Source organism: Panthera onca, chromosome B4 (genome assembly GCF_046562875.1).
Source record: "Panthera onca isolate mPanOnc1 chromosome B4, mPanOnc1 haplotype 2, whole genome shotgun sequence".
NCBI lineage: Eukaryota > Metazoa > Chordata > Mammalia > Carnivora > Felidae > Panthera > Panthera onca.
In genome coordinates, this window is record NC_138345.1 from 131,456,247 (window position 1) to 131,477,731 (window position 21,485).

Here is a 21,485-nt window from a genome sequence, read left to right on the forward strand (position 1 = left end):
CACGGGCACATTCTGGGGTTCAACAGGTACTGGCTTCAGGACTGCTTGTTAGTTTCAGACACTTTGCCGTTTGTGTGGTGCCGGATCACAGTTTTACAACACAAGAGGCACAAAACATTCTCTAGAGGGATCTCAGGAGAAATTTTTACAAGATTGAGACAGGAGCACCTTTGTCCGTTCAGCAACCTGCAGTGATGTGATAGTGTGCCCACGTCACCATCAACTCTGCGGGTGCACAAACGTCGTGGGAAGCTGGGCCGGCTCATTCTGGATGCGGCTCGATGTCACCGCAAAGACACAACTCAGCAACAGTGACCGACGGCACAGAAGTATGTCGTCCACGCTACAATTCTAGCAAAACGCTGTGAGCGGGTCTCCTGGTCAGAGGATTTCTGCGGGGCCAGCAAGATGAAGGCTGCAGCCTGCCGGGTGCTAGGAGCCCGGGGACGCACCAGGGGCAAGGACGGGGAGAGCGGAGAGGAGCAGGAGGAACGCAGCAGAGGCCGCCGGAGGGAAAAGGCACAAGAGGAAGACTGAGCAGAGCAGGGGAAATTCCACAACATCCAGCAAAGGATGGACTGAGGGTCCAAATGGGATGAGGGGACAGGAAGGGCAGGGTGGGTACCAGTGGCCCTGCCTCCAGAGGGTTCCTTCTCATCTGCTCCTTGCTGTCCCCCTGTAGTACAGAGGCTTTGAGGCTCGTGGTGCAGCCCTGGGCTTGGCGTTCAAGGTTTTTCCACAGCAACCTGGCCCCCGCCCACCCTTCCCAGCAACTAGATACCCCTCTTTCCCGGCAGGCTATGATGTTCCCCATGCTTTTGCCCTTGCCGATCCCTCTACCTGGGGCGCCCTCCTCTCCGTGCTCCTGGTCCCCGTGAAACCTATCAGACCCCCTGAGAAGTCTCTGGCCCCTCGCCACGGAGGCTGGTGCGTTCTCACCCACGGAACTGCTGATCCGCAGACGCTGTGCGGTACTTCCCGCCCCGCAGTGTGGCTGAGCGTGATCCCTGACTGCTGTCACTGGACTGCGGCCCCTGGAAGGGGCCCACTTCTTCCCCAGAGCAGGACACCGCGCTCGGCACTAATGTGGGACTACCTTGAACTGGAGCACATCCAAGCCTGGTGACAGAGCTATAGGCAAACAGTGGCCTCCAGCAATTGGGAAAAGGAGTATTTTTGGGGTGCTTCCTACCACTCAGTTGCTCTAACCTACTAAGGGCTCACAGCTGGGATGGGTAGCACCCAATATACACGACCCACAGCACCCACCACACTGTGCTGTGACCGTCCCTCTATGGACACACAGCAGAGGGTTTGCAACACGGGTTTGCCACCGGTTAGCTGTGGGCCTCTGTGTGCCTCTGTCTCCTCATCTGTTAAATGGGGACAGTAAAGGTACCTGCCTTGCCAGGTGGTCTGAGTATGCCAAGTACTCAGAAGAGGGGTTGGCACTCAGCAGTGCTCACTAGGTGGCCAGCACGGTTTACCTGCTTGTCTTCCGTGACGGCCAGCATCCCTGGATGGGGCGGAGGACGCTGTAAGCTGCCTGCCTGGCATGGGAGCAGCTCCGGACATGTGGGGACTGCAGAAGTCTCCACCGAGCCCCAAAGCACTCTTCAGTGACAAGAACTTTGGGGCTAAAAGAGGGTGGGCGTCAAGCCAAATCTGACAGCAGTCTGCTAATGTCCAAAACCACACAAGGCCAAGTAGACTGGATGTGTCCATTCCAAGCTGGGTCCAGCTGCATTGTGGCCAATGGTACTTCCCAAAGATGGCCACACCCTGGGACACTGACACCCCTCTGTGGGGAGACAGGGTCTTCCTCCCTCTCTCTGCATCTGGGGGGACTGTGGTGACTACAGCAGAGGCGATACTCCAAGACGTCTGACGCTGGGGTTAGAGGAGGCCTCTGTCCTCTGGTTCTTTCTCTGGAGATGCCTGCCCTTGGACACAGCCACCACGTTTCAAGGAAGGCCAAGCCAGCCCACGTGGTGAGACTACCCAGAGTGGCTCACGCAGGAGGAACTGGGGACCAGCCGATGCCAGCATCAACTGCCAGACACATGAGTGAACCAGGCTTCAGATCCCACCCCAGCTGAAGGTCCCCCAGTGGAAGCCCAGATAGCAAGGCACAGGGACAGACCATCCCCACTGTGCCCTTTTCAAATTACTGAACTGCACTGTCCATGAACAAAAGAAATGGTTGTTTTACACTAGTCTGTCTGGAGTGATTATTTATGCAGCCATAGTAAATGTATACATATACATATGTGTGTATATATGTATGTGTGTATATATATGTATATACGTGCGTGTTGTATAAATATGCATATATGCATATAATGCGTGTGCATATATGTGTATACATATTTGTATATGGGAGTATATAATATACATGTGTACACGTATATATGCATGTGTCTGTGTATTTACGTGTATGTATGTGTGTATACATGTGCTTTTGTGTATATGCACATAAATGTGTGTATATTTGTGTATATGCATGTATGCATGTGTGTGTGCATATATGTATATGCGTACGTGTGTATAATGTGGGCACATATGCGTATACATGCGTGTGTGTGTGCATGTTTGTGGATGTGTACATATGTGCATATATGTGCACACAATATGTGCGTGTGTGCATATGTGTATTATATGTGTGTGCATATATGTATGTGGGTGTGTACATGCATGTGTATATGCATGCACATGCACGTATAAGTGTGCATATAGTTATATATGTGTGTGTGTGCATGCATACGTGTGTGTGTGTGATATAAAACCACTCCTGGAATTGCCAGGATGTGCAATGGGCTCTCACACCTCTGTGGCAGCCTGTTCTGATGCCTCTGCTAACTCGCAGGGGCAGGCCCTGAGGTGCCACCTCTCCCTTGGCAGCCCTCTGTCCATTGCCCGGCTCGCTCCGCACACCACAGTCTCCCTATTGATCCGTCTGATCCTTCCGGTTCAGGGGCAGCATAATGAAGCAGGACAGCCGTGGACCCTGGGGCCGGGCTACCAGGGTACAGATGGCGGGTCCACCACCTATGTGCTGTGTGACCTCAGGCAGGTTTCTTAAGTGCTCTGTGCCTTGCTTTCGTCATCTGTAAGCCATGGAAAACAGCAGCTCCCTCCTTGTGGGGCTGCTGTGAGGAAAGGGCCGAGTGTGACCCCTCTGGTAAGGCTGAGCTCACACTGAGCAATCCACAGTGTGTTATCTACTGCTCTTTCGAGACTGTAAAGTCCTTGCAGGCAGGAACTGAGGCCTACCCCTGACTACCAGAGGGCCTGGCACTCACACTCAATCAGCACAGAAAGAAGAAACAGACGGACGTGGGCCTTAACTTGGGGTGAAGCTCGGAGAGGCGGGCAGGCGGGGCCGGCACATGGCCTGCACCCCGTTCTGCACCCACGGAGCTCACCCTTCCTGGGCTGCGCAGCTGCGCCCGCGCCAGGCAATCAGACTCTGGTTCCCAAGGACAAAAACCCTCGAGAGAAGCCACAGGGGCAGAGGCTCATCAGCCCCCTTGCCCGGAACCACCCTCCAAAGCCAGGCCGTCTTGTAACCCACTCCTGAGAGGAACTTGGTGTCTGAGCTCACATCCTTTCCTGTGTCACAACACGCGTCGGCACCCTCCTGAGTTACGGGGCTGAGCCGTCTATCCACAGCCAGCCCTGCGTTTGACTGGCTGGAATCATCAAATTGCATCCATCTCTCTCTCTCAGTTCAAGGTTCTTGACCTTTTACCAGTGCTCTAGGGCCAGCTGGTCTGTAAAATACCAATTCGCTAACGGTTTCCTTTCAAGAATCATTAGTGAGTCAATAATGCACTCTTAGAGAAGGGAGACGAGATAGAATCTCCTCGAGATGACTCAAACAGCCCACATCAGCACCCATTGACCATCTGCACAAATCAATCCCCTCCTAGGAAATTACAGAGCTAGGCAAAACACTACCCCCACCCCAGCAAGGGTGTTTGCAGTGGACAACTTTACCACCGCCCCCCACCCCCCCAACCGAACAAACATGAAAACATGCCGGCCCCGGGCCTGAGAAGAGCAAAACTGCTGCGTCGGGGGTCAGCAGGGCAGTTCTTAGGCAACAGGCTGTTGCCCGCCTGCCCTTCTGACCACAGCTCCGGTTCTGCCCCAGAGACACAAAGTGACTCTACGCCTCCCCTAAATACTAACGACAGCTTGGTGCCAGGCTCTGTGCTCGGCCCCGCGGACACATAAGCGACCAAGGGACCCACAAACCAGGCCCTCCAGTCTAGAGGGGGAGCACCCGGCATGAGGGAAGGGATGGTCCTTCTCTCTGTCCTGCCCTGGACCATCAGGCACCTGGAACTTTCTGCTCCATTCTAGATACGAAATCTTAAATGGACTGGAGCAAAGGTACACAGGCAGGAGCAAAGGAGATGGAGATGAAATCAAGATCACACTAGAGCCTTGAGGCCCGGAGAAAAGACAGTACGGTCACTCTCTTCATATAAAGGACATGACGTGGTCCAGAGAGTCAGACAGGACCCACCTGTCTGACAGGGGGCAGATCCTAGGCTTTCGGCCTCATGTAAGAAACAACTGCCAACAGGCCGTCTTCAGAGATGAAAGGTCGTGAGCTCTGTGCCAGTGGAAGCTAGCAATCAGAGGCTGGGGAGTCTCTTAGCAGTCATCATAAAGGACTCCTAAGAGACCTAGTCTTTACAGGTCCCTTCTGTCCCTGAGACTCGAGGCCTTCTTTCCTCACTGGAGGCTTCTCTAACCCACAGCTGCCTGGACAGGAGTCCTCACAAGCTCCCCGCTACAGGTCAAAACGGGCACATCTGTCTGTGCGTTCAGTAACCACTCACTAGACACCTCCGATGTGCCACGCTCCGTGTGCGGAACCTCGGTGACCCTGGGGGCAACCTACTGCTGTCCCAAACTTGCCGCCTCCATGCACCTGCAGCACCTACAGCTGGCCCTGTGGCCCAGCCTTCTTCGCCGCCCCACGTTGGGCTCTGCGCCGACAGTACGGAACCTGCCTGGGATTCTCTCTGCCTCTTCCCCACTTGCTCACAAGCTCTCGCTCTCTCGCTCTCAAATAAATAAAAAAACTGAAAAAAAAATGTATGTGTTTTCAATTAGAGAGAATGCAAGTGGGACACAGGGGTAGAGGGAGAAAGAGAGAATTTTAAGCAGGTTCCACGCTCAGCATGGAGCCTGATGCGGGGCTTGATCCCAAGACCCTGGGATCATGACCTGAGTCAAAATCAAGAGTCGGATGCTCAACCGACTGAGCCACCCAGGCACCCCTGGAATACTTAATTCTGACCACTTTGGACAGAATCTTCTGTGCTCAGGAAACAGGAGCTTCAGAACATGCTTCCCCCTCTTTTTCAATGATCACCATGGACAGGAACGGATGCCACTCGCTGCAGCCATGGTGGGTCGGGGGTTTGCCCCGAGCTGCTCCAACAGCAGCTCTCTCCAACTCCCTTGTGGCTTTTCTGTCCTTTCAATTCTGCTTACGGCTGCGTCCTGCCATCCACATCACCGTTTCTGACGCCTCTTCTGACTGGTTTCCTCTCAATACCTTTCTTCATTCTGATCGACAGCTCCTGTAATTGCTGGCTCTGGCAGCACCCTGGACAGCCACCCCTGGTCCACCACAGCCAGCGAGTGCTGGCAGCACCCTGGCCGGTGAGTCTCTTGTGACACCTGCGTGTGCGGCCCTCGGCTGGGTTCGGGTGACCCTGCTGTACTCTCTCTGCCTAGGAAGACATTTCACTTTGGGCCGGATTCCAGGAAGCAACGTTTGTCCAAAATCTGAAACAGGGTGGATGAAGCATCATTCTTGAACTGTTTCTTTCCAGGCACGTAAACTCTCCTCTCCTAAGCAGAGCTCATGATTTTCCACCAGAGAAACCCATCTTGCACTCCTCCACCCAGGCTGACACGCAGGGAAATTCTGGGGACCACAGACCCTGGGGTGAGTCTGGCCTCTGGCAATTACTCTAAGGGTAATCGTAAATTTCTTCACTGACTCAAATTCTTTTCTCCGCACGTGTAAAATGGGGATGATCGTATATCCACCAGGTAACTGGGAGGGGAGAATGAGCTAACAGTAACGAAAAACAGGTGGTAAAACCGAAATGCTACACAAACAGTATTAAAAAAACAGTGCTTGGGGCGCCTGGGTGACTCCTTAGGTTGAGCAGCCGACTTCAGCTCAGGTCACAAACTCATGGTTCATGAGTTCGAGCCCCGCGTCGGACTCTGTGCAGACAGCCTGGAGCCTGCTTCAGATTTTGTGTCCCCCTTCTCTCTGCTCCTCCCCTGCTTGTGCTGTATCTCTCTGTCTCTCAAAAATAAAGAAACGTAAAAAAAATTTAAAGGAAAAAAAAGAAAAAGAAAATAGTGCTTGCATAAAGCGATGGGAGAAGTCAGGTCTCCCTCCTCTGAGCTCTGGCCCCTCTGCACCCCTGATCACAGAGCTCCCCAGGGCGGTCTCAGAGTCATCATTAAGGGCTACCCTCGCCCTGAGCACGAGCACTACATACACGCAGGGGGCTCGTTCTGCCCTCCTCTGTCTCCCTGCCCCGATGGCACAACCTGGGGCCACGTGAATCGCAGCCCTTGCCAGATGGGAGAAATGTGACCCTGGGTGAGCCATTTACTTCTTTGAGATGCAACCCCCACCTTGGAAGACAGCAATTCTGCCACCAAGTTGCGGGGTTCAGTTCTACTTCCTGTCCCCCCCCCCCCTCCTCAGTGAAACGCCACTGAAGTGAGAACCGGTCGGGGGGCGGGGGAGGGGAGAGTACAAACCTTCACGCACAAGGAGACAGCCGACCAGAGATGCTGCCCACAGCTCTGGAAGATACAGTGTGGTCACCGACCCGGACATGGGGGAGGCCAATGAGAAGCCCTAAAACTGGACACGCTGGGCAGTTCTGACGGCTGTGGGTGAGGGTGCAAACGGGAAACTCAGCTACAAGTCTCCACACGGAGCTACTGGGTTTGTACTTTCAGGGCAGGTGGAGGCGGTTCTGTCCTCGGAGAGCAAGGCTCAGCGGAGGGCAACGAGATGGCCAGAAAGTGGGCAATGCCTGAATGCGGCGGGCGAGATGCCAGGTCCCTTGCCCCATCTGAGCCCTCAACTCAGCCTGCCCAGCTTTGGCCTCCCAGGCTGGAAGCGAGAACACTGTTCTCTGGGGAAACAGGCCCAGAATCAAAAAGTCTTCATTTGGTGCCTGCCCCCTGCGCTGCTCCCCTGCATAAAAATGGCAGAGGGCACATCACGTTACCCAACTGGGAAGCCCAGCAGTTTTAAGCCCCATTTTCTTTTTTTTTAAAGACAGAGAGAAAGAGAGATAGTGCGCATAAGCAGGGAAGAGGAGCAGAGGGAGGGGGAGAGAAGGAGAGAGAGGGAGAGAATCTCAAGCAGGTTCCACACTCAGCACTCACTCTCTCTCTCTCTCTCTCTCTCTCTCTCAAAAATGAATAAACGTTAAAGAAAATAATAAATAAATAAATAAAGCCTCTGATAGAAAAACTCAAGGGTAAAGATTAAAACAAAACAAAACAAAACAAAACAAAACAACAGCTCCTTGAAAACAGAACAAAAAAAAAAAGCTCGAAAATTATAAAGAAATTCTGAGCTTCAATCCAGAAGCACAACATCCTACAAACAGGAATTCCAGAAAGGGAGGATTAAGTGGTGGGGGAAAGTTACCAAGAAACATACAAGAAAATTGCCCAGAACCTCAGGACAGGGGTTTCCACATGGAGAGGGCCCACGAGATGCCCCGCACGAGGAACGTCCCATTACCTGGGAGATTCTCAAACACGGGGGATAAAGGCACGGTCCCAAAAGCCAGCCTTAAAAAAGTAGGTCACATACAGGCATTAAGGATCAGAATCCAGCAGACTTTCCCCAGACAACACTGAAAGCTAAAATACAGGGGGAAACACGTCTTCAAAATTCAGAGGGAGGATGATTTCCAACTTAGAACTGGATTCCCGTCAAACTCCAAATAGGACAATACAGTAAAAATAGTTACAGATAATTTTCAGATTTTAGGCTTTTCAGGCACTTTTTTTTTTTTTTTGCCAGGAAGCTCTGGGAAGGTATGTACTGACCAAAAAAGGGGGAGTAGACCACAAATAAGGGAAAAAATGGCATCCAGGGAACAGGCGATTCAGCAGAGGGGACAAGCAGGATCCCAGAACGATGGTGATGGAGAGACCCAGGACAGAAGCTGAGTGGTAAGAGGCCAGACAGGAGCCAGTCCAGACCAGAGCAAGAAAAGCAAGGCCCGGGGGAGTGCCAGCAAGGGAAACCCAGAGCTAACAGATTCACTGCTGTGTCTGCACGGAGGAGAGGTTTCTCTCTGTTACTCAGCTGAAGCATTTGGGAACAGATTAACGATAGATACACAGCAGAGCAAACCAAAAAGCAAGACAAGCAGTAACCAGAGGAAAATAAAAAGTTATACAGGGATATGTAGTCTCAGAACTCAGGCTCAGCTGTGATCAATATTTACAGACAGGTAATAAAGCAAATGCTGAATGCAGACTTAGAAAAAAACGGTGATCTAGTCACAATGAAGAAAAGAGCACTGTGTGTGTGTGCATGTGGATGGGGCGGGGGATAAGGTGCCTAAATCAAAGCCTTGTACAATAGGAGGTCACTATGTAGCACTATCTAAAACCGAAAGATCGAGAAACAATAGTATAAGCATATTTTTAGGTTATTCTAGGAAAAAAAAAAACAACAGTCTACAGAGTTGAAAATGCAGTGAACTTGGGAGTGAGGAGGAGTCAGGGTGATTTTATCTTTCAACTGTATGCACTATGAGAGTTAACATTTTAGTTGTTTTAATTTTGTTAAAAAGACAATCGGGGTTTCTGGGTGGCTCAGTTGGTTAAGCATCCAACTTCGGCTCAGGCCATGATCTCACGGTTCGTGGGTTTGAGCCCCACATCGGGCTCTGTGCTGACAGCTCGGAGCCTGGAGGCTGCTTCGGATTCTGTGTCTCCTTCTCTCTCCCTCTCTCTCTCTCTCTCTCTCTCTGCCCCTCCCCTGCATGCACTCTGTCTCTCTCACTCTCAAAAATAAATAAACATAAAAAAAACTTAAGAAAAAAAGTAAAAAGAAAAGACAAGCCAATATCTGTGCAGTGCCCAGTGGGGTGCAGGCTGCCTGGCTCCGAAATAGGGGTCGCCCGGCAGAGCCCTATTCCTGTTCCCCTCTGTCCCTTCCCGGGTTCGGGGGGGGGGGGGGTGGGTACTGAGAAGGAAGGGTGCGAGGGGAATGAATGGGGGGGCCTCTTTTTGAATTTTAAGGGACCTACTCTTATGGCCAACTCTGCAGGGGATCTTGCAGATGAAATGACAAGGGGAGGGGGTCCCAGACGCTGAGCAGAGGTGCAGAAAAGGCCAAGCCCACCAACTCAGACACTAAAGCTGGTGAACCCTGGGGCGGCCTGGACTTCCCCGCAGCTGCCTCACTGTTTGTAAACTCCCTGGGAGAGGAGAGGCGGAGAGGCAAGGGGATAATAGCGTTGCTAGGAGACATGCTTAGCAGGGAGGCAGACTTCTTACCAGGACCTTTAAGTGGACCAGGAGGAAGGCTGGGACAGGAGGGGCCTGAACAAAGAGGCTTCTGGAGTGGGGGGACCCAGCCAACCATCTGCCGTCGTCTCTGAGGACGGTACTGAGGCTCCTCTTCTGCCAGGAGCCTAGTCTTCTGGGCCCCATAGAGGAGGGAGACTACACGGCCCCCTGACCACACAGGGGAGGACCCCGCGGCAGGGAACCAGCGGGCAGAGGCTGCCCCCGGGCACACATCTGTGATCAGAAAAGGATTCTCAACACCAGCCTTGGCAGCTCCCCAGGGACCCAGAGGATTCCCTGGACTCTGCTGCTTCCAGGGACATCAGACATCAGAGCCCCAGTTATGCCCGGAGCGGGTCCCCACCCGGCCTCAGTATTCTCAGCTGCAAGAGCCAGGCAGGGATCCCAGCCCGGGAATTCGGTGAGACCCCACGCGAATGCAAGGCACACAGCAGGTGTTTGATAAAGTCCCTTATTCACTCAAAACATACAGACTGAGTGAGCACCTGGCCTGGCCCTACCACCTGGGCTCTCTGCCCGTTCCTGCTCTCGCAGGAGCTGAGTCTACTCAGGGAGAAGAGGGCAAAGCAGGCATGCACGGTCAGGCCACGAGGGTGGGGCTGGAGGGGCAGGTGAGGGCGAGGTCTGTGGCTGGAGGGGCAGGAGGGGCCCAGAGCGCTCCTGTCAGGCGCCCGCACTTCTTTGCCAAGTCCGAAGGCATTTCCTGAGGCCCACGAGACCTCAGGGATACACAGGTTCAAAGTGGGACAGGAAGGGAGACTCCGCTTCCATGGGGGTGAGCACGCTGCACTCCGATATCCACGGAGCCCAGGGCCCGAGGCAAAGCCCTCGCGCAGTCAGGGACGTGAACAACTGGTCATGGTCAGCGCTGCCCCGCCTCAACATGAGGAACCCTGACTTCTGGTCACTCTGCCTGAGACCAACAGTGCAGATATGGGAGGAAAGAGAAAAATGCACGACCCTGACAGGAGGGGCAGGGGGCATCAGAGTGGGGGATCCTGAATTCAAGGACCCCCTCCCACCACCCCTGCCGGCCTATGCCAACCCAGGGATCATGGGCCTGTGACCTGTCTCAGGGCCTCTGGCCTCTCCCTCCTTCACCCATCCTCCACAGAGAGATTTTCTAACCTGCAATTTCCAGTCGCATCATAGTTTTGTGCATCCACAGTAAAAAAGAGAATCTGATCTAATCTAATCTAATCTAATCTCTTCTGGCCGCGGCCAGCCGGCCAGCCCCCAGCCCGGCTCCCCGCACCTCCCGGCCCGCAGAGTAGGGATTCCCTCCTTGCCCTGTGCATGAGCTCTCCTGTCTGCCCAGGATGCTCTGAGTCTCTGCTCCCTGTGCCTGTGGCCAGGCCCTCGCAGAGAGCTGCCCCGTCTGGTGGCCGGTCAGGCAGGCACCGAGGGGCCGGCTTTCCTCCTCTCGGCCTAGCAGCCAGCAGGGGGGCCTGGCCGGTGCTTGGAGCTCAGCACCAGAGCTTCCATACCACACACGAGACCCGAGGCCTGTGAAAGGCAGCGGGTCGCTTTCTTGGGTGGCACAGCAGAGCCTGCTCCCGGGACAAAGCCCTCAGAATTAAGACACGTGGGGGAGGGAGGCTCGCCCCTGCCACTGCCCTGCCATGGGCCCCTGGCTAAACCCCTGACCCATCCGTACCTGGGGTTTCTATCTAGGAACGAACGGACAACTTCTTGACCGCTCACCCCTATCAGAGATGCCAGACTGAGAAAGGAGACCCAGGGGCGGGGTCCCTGCTTGCAGGTAACCTGTAAAGGGGCTGTGGGAGCCACGTGGCAGAGTGCTACGACCTGTGCTGTCCCCTGTCAACTGGGGCCTGGCTGGAAGCCCTGAAGTGGGTAGAGAAGCAAGGGGCAGGCCCCCGAGGAACCCAGGGAGGGGGGCTTCCGGGAGCCCGGGGGGGGGGGGGGTGGTGTGCGGCCCGCCCCGCCCCGCACGCCCTCCTCACCCTCGTAGCAGTCCCGCACGGTGCCGAAGTACACGTAGTACTGGTCGTTGGTGAAGAAGAGAAGGCTGAGCCAGGAGTCGAAGGCGTAGATGGGCACGATGAACAGGATGCGGACGATGTAGCGCTGCTCGTTGGGGCAGCTGTAGCAGCGCAGGTGCATGTAGATCTGGGGGCGGAAGGGGGCGGGCTCAGTCAGGCCTCCCCCCCCCCCCGCCCCCCCGACCGTCATGGCAGCACCGCCGCCACCCTCCTCCTCCTCTCTGCCCTCCGGCTCTGCCGCTCGCCAGCTCTGTGAACATTGCTGAACCCCGAGCCTCAGCGCCCTCCTCGATGATGAAACTCCCCATAGGGCTGTTCTGAACATCAAACCAGAGGGCGCATAAAGCTTGCAGGGGCGCATTCAGCGGTGCCCAGGCCAGACTCACAGACACGGGGACCGTGAGAGCATGCCCAAGGCTGCACTGATCAGAGTCAAGGATGGCCGGGGAGTCTAGAGTCATAATAAGCTCCCTGGGGACCCGTGTGCACAGCCGGGCTGGGAACCTCAGGCGAGTGGCACAGAGGAGATATTTACATCTCCTCGCCTCCACCCCGGCCTCCCTGACGCCTGGTCCCAGGGGTTTCAGGGCAGCAGCGTCCACCCCGTGTGTGGGACAGACGGGACCCTCGCTTCCATGGAAGGTGGAAGCGCTCTCTGGCTGAGCGGCTGCAGTGACGTCATCCTGCGTCTCACTTTCCCATCTGTTACACAGAGGCAGCGCTGCCTGCCTCGCTGGGAAGCTGGGAGAATGAAGCGCAGTTTTTAGAAAGCGGGGGAAAATAGAAGCCACACACAAATGCCAACAACTGCTCTGGCCACCCTCCTCAGTCCCAGCAGCCAGAGTCCCGTCCCAACTCTCGTGACTTCACACTTGGCCCCGCCGAGTCCTGGGCTCGGGAGGAAGAGAACAAAACATTCCCCATCTGCTACGAGCCAACTGCCTTGGAAGCCATCGCATTCGAGGAGGGACAGGGACCCAGGACAGTAGGTGAAGGAGCGGACGGGGACCCGAATAGGCTCAGCCTCCCCTCTTCAAACCTTCCCCTTCCTCGGACGGCCGAGCCAGGTCTTGGCCCACACCAGCCTCCTGTGGGGATTGCGCGTATCGGGGGACAGGAGACCTGGCTTCTCTCCCGGTGCTGCCACCAACTTGTGCGGGAGTAGGCCAGCACCCCCTCCCATCTCGAGGTCTCAAGTTTTTCATCTGCAAAGGGGCCGCTGACGTCCATGTGTCCACGCAGGGCCCCCCACAGCTCAGGCTGCACATGTAACCCGCACACGTTCTGCCCCACGCAAGGTGAGCAGAAGTGACGCGTGTCCTTTCTGGACGGAGACGGTTGAAGAGCCACAACCAGTTGTCAGACGGGTGACACCGTGAAGCTGCAGGACGTGGGAGCCATACAGTGGGGCCTGAGCCGCACCGATCGGGACATGAACGAGAATCAACTTCTACCTGGTGGAACCCCCAGATTCAGCTTATTTATTACTGCAGCAGAGCTCGGCCTCATACTCTGTTGGGCTAGAAAACCTCTTAGGATCCTTCCAGAGGGCCTTCAGAGGCTCTCCGGCTCAAAGGCTCCTGACCGGCCTGGGTACCTGGTGGCAGGTGATGAGCAGGGCCGTCCAGACGAAGAAGCCAGAGATGGCCTGCGCGGCAGTTGTCATCAGGAACACAGGCTGCTCCATGGCCGTGGGGCTGCCCTCAGGGGTCACAGAGACACTGGGCGAGGCTGCCACGGTCGTGGGCGACACTGGATCCGGGGCCAGTGCGGCCCCCCTCACCGTCATGGTGCCTGGCAGCAGGGGGTCCCTGAGAGAAACTCTTGCAGGAAGCGAGGAGCTGGCCTAAAGAGAGGAAATCGCACTGTTAGCCTCCTTCCCGGGTGAGTGGCAGCATTGCAAACAATCTCCCGGGTCTCTTCTGTCCACCTTCAAAATGTAACTGGACTCTGACCACGTGTCTCCCTGACCCGGCCACTACGATGGTCCCAGCCCCTACCGTGTCTCCCCTGGATTCATGAAACAGACTCCTGAGCCGTCTCTCTGCTTCTGCCTTTGCCCCTACTGTCCAGTCCCCACACACGGCGGCCACATGAGGCTTCTCAGCCATTAGCCAGACTGGGCCCCTCCCGCCCCTTGCTCAAAACTCCCCGGTAGGTCCCATCTCCTTCAAAGTGGAAGTTGCCATCTGTCCAATGGTCCACAAGACTGCCGACGGCTCCCCAGGGCTCTCATCTCCCCTCCTTACAATTCTCACCCTGACCCTCTACTCCAACCACACAGGCCTCCTGCTGCTCCTCCGCTGTGCCGAGCCTGCTCCTGCCGCAGGGCCTTTGCACCGGCTGTCTCTGCTCCGCCACACTGCTCGCTTCTGCACTGCCTGTAGGTCTCTGCCCTGGCCACCCGCTCACACATGGTGACGCCTCCCCGACCCCAGGCACTCCTCGCCTCTTTGCTTGATCTCTCTCCAGAGCACTCACTCCCACCTGACGCCCTCTGACAAAGTGTACATTTGCTCACGTACTTGCTAACTTTCTGCCTCCTTCCCCAGAACATAAGCGCCCCGAGGGCAGGGCCCGCGTTCTGCTCGCGGTGGACTCTCCAGCATCGGTCATACAGCAGGCGCTCGATAAACACACCTGGACACTTCCCAGTCTAGCAAGATCACTTTGTTGCTTTATCTCTTCAAAGGGCTGTGCCTTTTCTTTGCCATTTCTCCCCAACTTCCCTAATAATGGCTGACACCCGTTCATCATCCGTCTGTGCTGCTTTAGAAACTCTGCGGCCCACCTTGTGGGCCTTCAAACTGCTCTTTTAATCCAGTTTTCTGGATCACTCTTCCTCAATGCCTGCCCGCCCTCCTTCCCCCATCAGGGACGTCGATCCCTTTTCCATGCCTTTGTGCTTCTGTGTAACATGCAGCCCTGTCACTTGCTCGTGTGCTTCTCCTCCTGGGGCTGTCCACTCTTCGAGGCAAGACCACATTTCCATCATTCAGTCCCCAGCACCAAGCTCAGCACCAAAGCCATCTACTTTATTGCCTGTTGATTTTGAGTCCTTATTACAAAAAAAAAAAAAACAAACATTTTTGAGGCTTTCACGGAGAAGCAAACAGCTGAGGGGATTGGCATAACGGGAGCTCCTGGGTGGGAAAACAAAGACGGGAGCGGACGGGACACAGGCTGGCGTTCTAGGGTCCCATCCAGTTACCCCACGCAGGATCTCCGTCCGCTGCCCTTCCCAGCGGCAACTCTAAGACCCCTGGTAACAAACGAACAATTTCGCATTAAAAATTAACCCGGGTGCCCCCAAGGAAAAGCTGCTGTCAAAGAGTAAAGCCACTCTCGAGAGGCTGGCCACAGCAGTGGCCAAGGGCATCGGAGCCCCGCGGCCCTGACAGGCGTCCCTTTCGGGTCTGCCGGCTGCTGACGGGCTGGTCAGAGCCACCCTGGAGCAGCCATCTCCCCGCAGCAGAGGCGCCCTGGGTGCACCCAGGCCCACAGCCTGACCCTGCACGAAGAGGCTCTTTGCCTACTGTGTCCGCACGCTCCTGGCTTTGCCCCCGGCCCCTCTCCCACGTCTCCAGAACCCTGCCCCCCGTATGCGCCACCTCTGCTCTTAGCTGTGAGTTTTTACCCTACGAGAGCCCTTTGCATTTCTGTCTTCCTGCACAAATAAGTGATCTCTAACACACTGACCAAGAGATGAATCCAGATTAAAAATCAAAAGTGGAGAAGGCATCTATATAAAGAAACTCCAAACTGGAGAAGGTGTCTATATAAAGACCGGTGGCAGTGGCGAGCTCTGAAAAGGAAACAGCGACAAGTCTAAGAATAGCTCCTGTAAGTATGGCTGCAAAATTGGAAACCGGTGCCAGAAATACTTCTTTAAAAAAGAAGATTTGGGTTGTAAATCATCATCGTTGTCTGTCATCCCAAATTAAATGAATAAACACAGGGAATTGGGTAGGGGGAGGCGCCTGGAGGGAGTGCAAATACTCTTAAACCTGCGGCTTCCAAGCAAGGGCGGGCGGGTGGGTCAAAGGCTGTTTTGTTCGTCACCAAAGGCAGCGTTGAGAGGCCCTGCATAGGGGCACCGCTGAGCTGACCCTGCTCACGGGGTGGGGACACGCGCCAGGACGGCTCCTCGGCTATGGGAGCCTGGCAAGCCGGGCGAAGGCCCCAGGCCCAGCTTCTTCCCGGGGCTTTGCTCAGGGCCGCTCGAGCGCCCCCCTCTCCGGCCCCAGAGAGACAGAGATGCCAGCATGCTGAGTTCTTTCACGCTCCCCGTGTCAGTCCCCGTGTCAGTCAGTCAGTTCACAGGAGGAGGAGATCCGCTCAGCAGGGTGGGGGACTCGCCCCAACGTCAGGGCCAGGACTCAAACCCAGGTCCTATGTATACGTTGTGGTCCCCGCGCCTTCGGAGGTGGGGGCTCCGCGTGAGCAGCCCCCTCGGCTCCAGAGCCTCCTTCTGGGACACGGCCCCTTCCCAGCAGGCCCGAGACCCTCCTGGCAGGAAGGGGCAGCCGATGCTGGCAGGGCTCTCCGGCCCGGCGTGCTCGCCGCGCTTCCGGGTTTCCCAGCCACCTCCTTGACGCCAGGCAGCGCTCGTGGTTTACAAATCATCTTCCCAAGCATCGCCTCGTGTTTTTTCTCACAGCAGCTCTGAAGTAAACACTCGGGCAGCGTCACCTGCCTCGGCCTAAGGCTGGGGGGGAGAGGGTCAGGAAAGGCTTCCGAGTGGCTGGGACTGTGGGGCAGAGTGTTTAAGGAGCACAGCCAAGCTTCAGCTTTGAGGTCACCCAACAGGATTCCTGCCAGACTCCACCATCGGCTAGTGTGGACAAGTGACTTCATCTCTAAGAACCTCAGTTTCCCTATGCACAATACTTCAGGGTAACTACACGAATGCTAAGGGTGTGTCCTACTCTAGAGCAGGCCCATTAATAAAGAGAGACAGAATAACGGAATAAAAAGGACCATTTTGCAACTGCGAAAACAAATACTAGACATAGACATGGGTCATCAATGGATGATAAAGCCCCTGGCTGATGGAGAACTTGATAAGGGATGCACCAGGCAGCTGGAGGAAGTCCAACTCTGAACCCACAGTCAAGATCAGCATCCCCGAAACGGGGCAGTGAGAAGTTTCCAGCTTCCTGATGGGATGCACAGGGAGCACAGAGCACCACCCAAGAAGGACCCTTACCCAAAAGTGAAATGGGATTGACACAAGCCTCTAGAACTACGACCAGTATCTAGGAAATACAGAGGGTAGTGGGACAGACTAAATGATATCACGAGGAAGCAGCCGGCAAATCCAGACTACAGGACAGTCTATAGGTCAGATGATTTGGTTTCGCCAACAAATCGGTGGCTTATACTCAAAGGTGCTTGAGGGGCTATTACAGAATAGAGACTCAAGATACAATTAAATACAATGTGTGGACTTTGTTAGGTCCTGAGGCTAACAAACCAATGAAGAAAAGATATCTTTGAAATAGGTAACACACAGGAATTCTTAGGTGAGATCGTTCTTAGGTGAGATCGTGGAGGGCAGGTACAAAAACATCCTCATCACTGGGAGAAGAATCGTCTTTTCAATAAACAGAACTGAACAACTGGACATCCAGAGGCAAAAAAAAAAAAGAATGAACCCTAACCTAAGCCTTTATACCATGTACAAAAATTAATTCAAAATAGATCACAGATTTAAATCTAAAATGCAAGGCTATAAATTTTTAGAAGATACATATCTAGCAAATGGCAAGCATCTAGAATACAGCAAGAATGTTCAAGCTCAACAGTAAAACAAACAAACAGACAGACAGACATCAGAAAATGGGCAAAAGGTATGAATGGACATTTCACTCAAGAAGGATACATGGAGGGGCGCCCAGGTGGTTCAGTCGGTTGAGCATCCAACTCTTGGTTTTGGCTCAGGTCATGATCTTGCAGCTTTGTGGGCTTTGTGCTGGGAGCAAGGAGACTGCTTGGGATTCTCTCTCTCTCTCTCTCTCTCTCTCTCTCTCTCTCTCTCCCCCTCTCCCTCTCCCTCTCCCTCTATCTCCCTCTCTGCCCATTCCCCACTTGTGCTGTCTTTGTCTCTCTCAGAATAAATAAACTTTTTAAAAAAGGATACATGGACAATAAACACATAAACAGCTGTTCAACATCGTTAGCAATTAGGGAAATGCAAACTGAAACCACAAGATATCACTACACACACATTAATACAAAACAGAGACAACATCACTGGCAAGGATGAGGAAGAAACTCGTTCTTACATACATTCCTGTTAGGAATATAAAATGGTAGAGCCACTCTGGAAACCAGTTAGTTTCTTATAAAACTAACATGCAATTTACCAGACAACCCAATGATCACTCTTGGATGTTTCTCCTACAGAAGTGAAACCATATGCTCGCACAAAACCCTACACACTTAGGTTTGCAGCAGCTGTGTCTGTAATTGCCAAAACCTGGAAACAATCAAAATACCCCTCAACAGGCAAAAGGTTAAACTCCAGTACGTCCAGACCATGGAATACTACTCGGCAATAAAAAGCAACAAACTACTGATACAGGCAGAAATCTGGATGGAGCTCAAGGGCATTCTGTTTCGTGAAAACAGCCAACCACAAAAGGTCACATCCTGTCTAGATCCGTTCTATAGAACACTCTCGAAATGGCAAATCTATAAAGATGCAGAACAGATCAGGAAGGTGTGTGCACAAATAGAGGGCAGCACAGGAACCTCCCTGCGGGTGACGAGATCCCTTCTACCTTGACAGTGCTGGTGGCTACATGAGTCTGCAGGTGATAAAACTGTACAGGGCTACACACACACGCACACACACACACACGAACAGTGAAAACTGACTGAGATCTGTGGTATAGTTAATAGTACCGTACTGATGTCCACTTCTGGTTCTGACACCGTCCTACAGCAATTCAAGATGTCACCACTGAGAGAAGAAGGACACGGGGTACTCTGAATACTATTTTTTGCAACTTCCTGTGAGCCTATAATTATTTCAAAATAAAACAAGTGTTTTAAAAAGTCTTTATCAAGAAGACAGACATACTGAATTATTAAGGGGTAAAAAATGACAGGACTTCTGGGATTCGCTCTTTAAATGGAGGAGAGGGATAGAGGCATCTGGGTGGCTCGGTCGGTTAAGCATCTGACTTCGGCTCAAGTCATGATCTCGCGGTTCGTGAGTGAGTTTGAGCCCCACGTCAGGCTCTGTGCTGACAGCTCAGAGCCTGGAGGCTGCTTCAGAGTCTGTTCTCTCTCTCTCTCTCTCTCTCTCTCTCTTCCTCCTCCTCCTCCTCCTCCCCTGCTCATGCTCTGTCTCTATCTCTAAAAAATAAGTAAACGTTAAAAACAATTTTTTTAAGGGGGAGAGGGATAGAGGCAACGAGACGGCAGGACATTCCTTACTGTTGAAGCGCAGGGACTGACAGGCAGAAATTCATTGTATCATTTGGTCTACTTCTGTGTGTTTGAAATTTTCCACAATAAAACGCTGTAGACAGTAGGACAGAATTTTCCACAAAATTTGTAATGAGATGGGCAGTGACTCAGGAAATCATCTGTTTCAGAGATTTACTGGTTATCTTGTAGAAAAGCAATCAAAAAGACCCAACCACCTACTTCAACACCTCTTTCGTTCACAAAAAAAATTTCCATATTTGCCCTTCTTTCTCTGTGACCACGGGCTATCAGGAATATGCTTCCCAGTTAAGTTTCCGAACCATCTTTAAGCATGTTTAACACGTCCCTTTGTGGGAAAGGCGTGTTATCACAACAAATGGGAGAACTACTCTTTCAGAAGCAACCTAGGCTGGGGGCGCCTGGGTGGCTTGGTCGGTTGGGCGTCCGACTTCAGCTCAGGTCACGATCTCACGGTCCGTGAGTTCGAGCCCCGCGTCGGGCTCTGTGCTGACGGCTCAGAGCCTGGAGCCTGTTTCCGATTCTGTGTCTCCCTCTCTCTCTGCCCCTCCCCCGTTCATGCTCTGTCTCTCTCTGTCCCAAAAATAAATAAACGTTGAAAAAAAAAAATTAAGCATGTTTAACACGTCCCTTTGTGGGAAAGGCGTGTTATCACAACAAATGGGAGAAGAACTACTCTTTCAGAAGCAACCTAGGCTGGCGGAGCCTTCTGGAAAAGGATATTCGGAAATGTGGGGAATGTTCCCGCTGCCATAGAGATTTGTTACTGAAAACAATGTAAGTCTGTAACTTAGAAAACTCTCAGACCTGAACTCCTAAAAACCTACGTAACAGAATTTTCTAATCTGTTGAAAAATTTCCAAAGCACTGGACTGGGTTTTGGACTCATGTGTTAAGAACTTTAAAATAAAATACCTTCCATTTAGTTTACAAAAACATCTGATTGGCATCAGGAAGGATGGAAATGTACCAGCCAAATCTCAACAAATCCTCCGCATACGCAGTGGACAGGATGGAAAAATGAGTAACCCAATTTAGAAAGAAAGCCAGTGATGCGTTTCCTCTGTGTACAGCTACATGTCTCAGGCAGGGATCTTTTTCGGAGAGGGCAGCCATTAAAACCAAACATCTAAACAAACTGAACGCAGAGCCAGACCTTCCAACTGTTCTCTCACAGAGCATTAAAGCACACGTTCCAGAAATAATCAAGCACACGAAGCCAGAAGGTTTTTGTACCACCAAAAAAAAAAAAAAAAAAAAAAAATTTTTTTTTTTTTTTAAGTATCCCATCTTTAGCTCCTGCTTTGGTTCCTATTTTTGGTGGAGGTTTTATGATGTACATGGTCTCACAGCGAGGCAATACATGTATGTAGCAATATGCATACGCTGGGGGTGCAGATCCAGAACCAGAAAGTTTTCTACCGACAGGGATGCGTGAATCGGAGAAGTGTAGCCAGTTGCTGACAGGGCTCCCTCTCCTCCCCGATGCCTCTGCTTCCCTGTCCTCAGGCCTCTCCTGGGGTCGCACCTGTTCCCTCCATCCCAGGCTGAGTCAGACACAAAGCAAAGTCGAGGCTTGGGCCCGCCTTTCTCCCAGCAGCCACCTGCCGGCCAGGTCGCTCCACACCTGCGTCCTCGCACCGACACGCAACCCCCAGGCTGTGAAGAAGCCAGGCCACGGTCTGTACTTTGTCCTAGGCTCTGAGTCAGGGAAACAGCTGGAATCCCGGAGCCACCACCCAGCTGTGACTGGGCAAGTGCCTGGGTGTCTCTGAACCTGTCTCCTGGGTGCACCATGCTGTGGCCGGGGCCCCTGGGCCCAAAGAGTTTAGGAATTCAGAGTTTTTTCAGATTTAGAAAGGATTACAGTGCTGGATATGGTGTGCATAGAATGACACCCCAGAGGGGTGTGGGCAGCACCCAAAAATCAAACACATAGTATTTCCATAGAGAAACAGGAGATATTTTTAAAGACCATAATTAGTCTCACATCAATTCAGGTCAGATTTTTGCCACAAAATTAGTTTGCCGCAGACTTAGAAGAACCTTTGGGATTTTGAGTGTTCTGGATTCCAGAAAGGTGGGGGCCTGGGCTGCCCTCCAGAGCTGCAGGGAGGCTGAGGTTCGATGAAGCAGGAATCAGCGTGGTCTACTTCTTCCCTTATTTTCAAACGTGACCATGTCCCTCCTCCTGACCTGAGGTCCTTTGAGAACGAGTCGGGATGTGACGTGGGCGGGCTGCAGTCCCGACTCCTTTGCAGAGAGGCCCGGGGCCCCTGGCAGCCGAGTCCCAGCCTCGCCCCCACCCCCCCCCCCCCGCCTCCTCCCTTAGGGTCCCCACACACACATGGCCTGAGCCTCTGTGCCAACTTGCCTTCCACTCTGCCCTGGTCCTCT

At 53.3% G+C, this 21,485-nt stretch overlaps 1 protein-coding gene across 2 annotated transcripts in view; it reads right to left on the minus strand.

Annotated features, from left to right (window-relative positions):
• TMEM184B (transmembrane protein 184B) overlaps positions 1-21,485 on the minus strand; it is a 49,081-nt gene that overhangs the window by 11,089 nt on the left and 16,507 nt on the right. For both annotated transcript variants that reach the window (XM_060656363.3, XM_060656361.3), the window contains 2 exons: positions 13,228-13,476; positions 11,592-11,757 (listed from right to left, as the gene is read on the minus strand). In XM_060656363.3, coding sequence (XP_060512346.1) covers positions 11,592-11,757; positions 13,228-13,419 — 358 coding nt within the window. In that variant the 5' untranslated portion in view covers positions 13,420-13,476. Of the gene's footprint in view, positions 1-11,591; positions 11,758-13,227; positions 13,477-21,485 lie in introns of those variants that run through there.